General features: G+C 34.2%; 1 protein-coding gene across 1 annotated transcript; it reads left to right on the top strand.

Annotated features, from left to right (window-relative positions):
• The first annotated feature begins 461 nt into the window (after positions 1 to 461).
• On the top strand, positions 462 to 5,685 carry LOC133318431 (hydroxyproline O-arabinosyltransferase 1-like). Its single transcript, XM_061520427.1, has 8 exons — positions 462 to 907; positions 1,297 to 1,364; positions 1,473 to 1,674; positions 1,763 to 1,860; positions 1,951 to 2,020; positions 3,184 to 3,255; positions 3,562 to 3,675; positions 5,369 to 5,685. Exons 1-8 carry the CDS (start codon positions 515 to 517, stop codon positions 5,426 to 5,428), a joined length of 1,077 nt encoding a protein of 358 aa, XP_061376411.1. The 5' UTR covers positions 462 to 514; the 3' UTR covers positions 5,429 to 5,685.
• The last annotated feature ends 169 nt before the right edge of the window (positions 5,686 to 5,854 follow it).

Below are 5,854 nucleotides of genomic sequence, written 5' to 3'. Positions count from 1 at the left end.
CTATTTAATCGATTATACCCTGTGTTGTGATCGATTAAACAGGGCAGATAGATGGAATGTTTTGGGTGAGGGACAAAATGATTATTTTTTAATTAACAAAAGGCAAAAGGGTTAAAAAGCCTAAAAAAATGGATATAATGCACTAAAGAAAAGAGAAAGAAATTTATCTACTATGCATCAAACAAAATTATCTCGTATAAGTTGTGAAATATTTTTTGGTTTAAATTAGAAAAAAAAATGTAGAGAGATATATAAAAAAAATGTATAGAGAGAGAGAGAGAGAGAAAATGATGGATTATCTATTATAGGATTTAAAAAAAAAAAAAAAAAATGGGAGACGACTTTTTGGAGTTGCTTTCAACAACTGGACACAGAAGAAGCACTGAACTGAGCCGCCACATCGTCCAACAACTCCGTTATTATTGTTTTCTATTTATTATTCTGATTCTTTCTTTCTTTCTCAACATAAGAAGAAGATAGAAAAAGGGGAGAGAAAATTAGAAGGAGGAAGAAAATGGGATGTGGAAATTTGTTCTTCACAATTCTGATAAGTTTCTCAGTGGCTCTGATAACTTACAACATCATAATTTCAGCCAATGCCCCTTTGAAGCAAGAGTTCCCAGGTCCTTCTCGTCCTTCAATTTCTGTGGATCCTGTGATTAAGATGCCACTTCATAGATCTTCTTCTTCTTCCAAGAGGCTGTTCCACACTGCTGTCACGGCCTCTGACTCCGTTTACAACACTTGGCAGTGTAGGATCATGTACTACTGGTTCAAAAAGTTCAAGGATGAACCTGAATCTGGAATGGGTGGATTCACACGGATCCTCCATTCTGGGAAACCTGATCAGTTCATGGATGAGATCCCCACCTTTGTTGCACAGCCTTTACCTGCTGGAATGGATCAGGTTTTGCTTCTCACTTACACATTCTTCCTGTCACAATTGTGTTTTGTTACATGGGTTGGGTTCTGTGATGTGACTCTGATTATTAAAAGAAAAAGAAGAAGAAGAAAATTTCATATGGGTGCTTTGATTTTCGAATAATTTGTACTTATTCTAGGAGAAAAATGGTATCTTGGTCATTTGAAATGTAAGCATTTTAGCTTCTGATATAAATTATGTAATGCTAGTTCCTACCATAAACGAGTTTGAAAATTTTAAGGATTAAATGATAATAATGTAAATTAATGACCGAATTGTAAGTAGGATACATTTTCAGTCAGGTATCAAAACCAAATCACTAGTTTACTACTTATTCTTCTTGTGTAGTCTTGCTCATCTCTGCTCTGTGGCAGGGTTACATAGTCCTTAATAGACCATGGGCATTTGTACAGTGGCTTCAACAAGCAGATATCAAAGAAGAGTATGAGATGATTAACTTTAAATTTCTATATTCAAAACTTGGGAATCATTTTTTATCTTCTGGATATTGGTTTTGACTTTTTTTAGTGCCATTTGTATTGCATATCAGTTACATATTGATGTCAGAGCCAGATCATGTAATTGTCAAACCTATACCCAACTTAGCCAGAGATGGGCTAGGAGCTGCGTTCCCTTTCTTTTACATTGAACCTAAGAAGTATGAGACAGTGCTACGGAAGTACTTCCCTGAGGAGAATGGACCAATAACCAATATAGATCCAATTGGAAATTCACCTGTTATTGTCGGCAAGGTACTTATCAATTAGTTTTCAGTGGTAGTTATGTTATGGATACTCTTGATTTTGGGCCACTTTTTAATTTTATATGGAATAATGTTAGGAATCCCTTAAGAAGATTGCTCCCACTTGGATGAATGTTTCCCTGGCGATGAAGAAGGATCCTGAAACTGATAAAGCTTTTGGATGGGTGCTTGAAATGTAATTTTTTTTTCCTTCTCTAATCCATATTATCCTTTCTTAACCTCACAACAACTTGGATTTTTATGTTATTTTGTGTCACTGATATAGGTATGCTTATGCTGTTGCATCTGCTGTTCATGGTGTTCGTAACATATTATACAAGAACTTCATGATTCAGGTTTAATAAGGTTCTCTTTTTTATTTTTGTTTTTTCCACTGTCCTGTATTAAGAAGGTTCTCATATGGTAATATGTGATAGTGTAATGAGGACCTTTACTTTCTATCCATTACTTTTTAAGCTTAGAACTGTTGGATCGAGTGCTTATCACTAAGCCAAAAGCTATAGCTATTAATTGGGGCGCAACTCTTTCTACTTCTCCCTACCAACCTAGGCGTCATGGTTTGATCTGACTCTGACCCCACATTGGCCCTTCCAAGGCGGGATGTTGACCTCTCCAACAAGAACATATTTGAGAAAGTCTAGTATCATAACACTAGACTTCAAGTAAAACCTTCAAGTAGTCTTGTTCTGCCATTTAAATGAAGGGTTTTCTATGTCCTGCATTGGCCTGTGGTATTATTTTAGCAAGTCATGTGTTGTGAGTCTAGACTTACTATCTTTTATAATGCTAAGGCCTTGTTTGGAAGAACTTATTTTCAGCTTATATACTGCAATAAGTGCTTATAAAGTGGATGAGCTTATCAAAATAGCTTTTGAAACCAACATAAGCTGTTTTGTGCTTTGTTTTCATAAGCTAGAAATTGAAGCTTATGAAAATAATCTGCTACAGAAGTTTAAATTGGCTTAGGCATTAGCTATTTTTATAATAATTTCTGACTAAATTGAGCTTAATGAATTGTCAAAATTCCATCTCCACGTAAGCATTTTTCGTAATATCTATTCAAACACCATTCGACTTATTTTAGACTGCACTCATGAGTATAGAGCATATTTAGCAAGCTTTACTTAAATACTTAATGAAATTGTTTATCCAAACAGGACCTAAATCATACACTTAAGTAAAAGAAAAAGATTTTAACATTCTAAAATGCCTATTTTATCCAGTCCGTGTCCTATATAAAATAGTTTTGCATACTTTGTTTTTGTTAATGTCTTCATCATAATACAGAAATCACATAGAATAGTGCGAGATCAATGCTGTATTAATTTTCCCTTTTCAGCCTGGACTTTTTTCTTATTATTACAATTTCAAGGCTTTTGGTCAAAACTTCATTCTTCTTTGCTTTTCACTGTCTTACAGTCTGTATATACTGAATTCATAACAAGCATTCCCTTCCTTCAAATTTACTAGCATTTGTTTTTTTTATTATGCGTGACAGCCTCCATGGGACAAAGAAATTGGCAAGGCATACATAATTCACTACACTTACGGGTGTGACTATACAATGAAGGTACTTTGCTGGGATTGAGCTCCTACGAATTTTTTATTCTGATGTTCTTTGAAGAAAGGAAAGGATGTAAAGAAGGAAAACTGATTTATAATTCAACTATCGCTCAAAGAACAAACCGGTTTAATCCTGTTCGAGCACAATCGAACCCATTTTTGGAACAGCTCTCCCAACACCATTTTCTTCATTCTTAAAACTCAAACTCAAGATGGTTGAGGGGAACAAACTCATTGCCATTTAAACCAATGGTTGTTAGTTTTTTATTTTATTGCTTAACTTGTTACTCAATGTATGATGTTGAATATTCAGGGTGAGCTAACCTATGGAAAGATTGGAGAATGGAGGTTTGATAAAAGATCTTATGATCATGTTGCTCCCCCCAAAAATCTGACAATGCCACCACCTGGTGTTCCAGAAAGTGTGGTATGTTTCATCTCCCTTTGTATACTATTTAATAGTGTGGTTATTTTGTTGAGTTTCCTTCATTTTTTTGTGTTATTTTTTTTTTTTAATTTGCTGCTTTGTTAAAAAAATAATAAGTACCAACCGAGTTAACCCAACGTAGCAAGTATAAGGTTTGATTTGGGTTGGTTCAGGTTAAAGAAACCTTCACTTAAAGAAGAGCTGTTCTGGTTAATTCTTTAATCCCATGTATGGTTCTAAAGCTATAATGAGCATTCATTTCCATTATTCTATTAGGGTGTTGCTATGGGACCCTGGTTTTTTAGCTATCGGTGCCCAGTATAAGTTGTTAAACATCTATTTTTTGTTGGTTTGAAAGCAAATATTTGGATTCCATTAAATATAATCAAAATAATAAATATTTGAGAACTAATGAAAATACTGGTATCGGACTAATCCCCTCGGTCATTTGGGTGAATTCTTGCACACTAATCGTGCCAAAATGTTGTCATTAGAAGAAACTGACGAATGACTGATGAATCAAATCACGTTATGGGTGAATGATTAACCACTGATTAGCTAGCTAGTTCTTCTTGATGTAAGCAATGATCTAAAGGCCACTTTTAGTGGCTGAGAACCAAATCTCGTATACTGTTGATTTAGTGGGTACGTTTTGTTTTCAATTTGCACACGTAATGCACTCTTCAAATTTTGGAAAAAGTTTCAATGAGTGAGCTGAAAAATTTGCAGTACCCTATGCCTATAAATAGGGGGCTTGCAAAATGGTTTCATCATTCCACAAAAATCAGAGGAAATATAAAAAGTGTTTCTTTAAGTATTATTTTGAGTGAGTTGTATTTTTCTAATATAAAAGAGAGTGATATTATTCTTTCCTTGTATTTTAGAGAAATGTTGTATTTTTTTTCACTTAATGATTTTTTATTTTTGTATTTTGCCCGTAGTTTTTCCGAATTGGGTTTTTCACGTAAATATTGTGTCACTTCAATTGACATATTTGTTGATATTTTGACCAGTGAAATTAAGATAAAATTAAAATTAATTACACTGTTGATGTCAAGAAAAGTGATAAAAGGCATAGCCTTAAATTCAGTGATTAATTAATGGGAAATCAACTTGTCCTGTTACCGAAAAGTTACTGTTCTTTCCTGCAGAGACGTTGGAAACCGAAATCACAATTTTGTTTTATTTTTATTTCATTTTTCAGTGGGTCCCATCATAATCTTCTATCTACAGGAAATTTGATTCTTGTCCAGTAACATGACAAGTTAATTACCTTTAATTAATTAGTCACCATTATGTAGTATGAAAAGACTCTCACTTTTATACAACAACAAAAAAAAAAAAAAAAAGACTCACTAGATTTACATTGCGTGGCCAATTGATGTGGTTATCTAACAATTCTCTTCAAGCAAACATTTTGGCTTAGGTTGGCTTGTCAATTAAACTTTTCTAATTTTTTTCAATTCGTAAGGTGAGGTTTTATGATTTTAAGAGCACAAGGGCGTGGCCTTCTACTTTAGGGTTCCATGTGATAGTACATGGGTGGATTATACTTTGCAGTTGTCTTTCAAATTATGTAGATGCACACCTTGAATACATTTCCTCCGAGATTCTTTTTTACGAATGATTGTGTGATGTTTGAGAATTGAGAGCATTTGGAGGACTTTTACAATTGAGTTGTTACTTTTTACAGGTGACTCTTGTAAAAATGGTGAATGAAGCTACAGCAAATATTCCAAATTGGTGGTCATAGTAGCTCTAAAGGTTGTTACAGTCGTCGGAGAATACCTTGGACCTATGCTCATTGACATGGTTGTGCAACGTACAAATCACTGTTTATGTACTTGTGTAATTCTTCCTATATAGATTGTATGATAAACCTGAGGATGTGTCACTGGTGCTTAATAGAATACGTTTCGTTCGTTCGCTCGCTGTTGTGTAATTTGGGTTTTTAATTGAAATTTGCTTCATAATTTCATTAATTCATGAAGTTTTCAAGGCGTCTGTAAATTGTGGCTAGTTAAAACCAATACAATGGGAACCTTGAATTTCAGTGGCCCCCGTGGTAGCTCAATTACAAAAGCATGCGCTCAAAATTTTAGCTTGTCAGAGTAGATCATGTTGCAAATGCATGCTAGTTATATACAAAGTTTATCCTTCTAAAACTCCAAATGGGGAC

The sequence above is a fragment of the Gastrolobium bilobum genome, unplaced genomic scaffold (genome assembly GCF_033153095.1).
Source record: "Gastrolobium bilobum isolate Gb01-03AN ecotype WA unplaced genomic scaffold, APGP_CSIRO_Gbil_v1 utg14936, whole genome shotgun sequence".
NCBI classification, from domain to species: Eukaryota; Viridiplantae; Streptophyta; class Magnoliopsida; order Fabales; family Fabaceae; genus Gastrolobium; species Gastrolobium bilobum.
The sequence above is the reverse complement of the archived record's forward strand: the minus strand, read 5'-3'. Positions and strand labels throughout refer to the sequence as shown.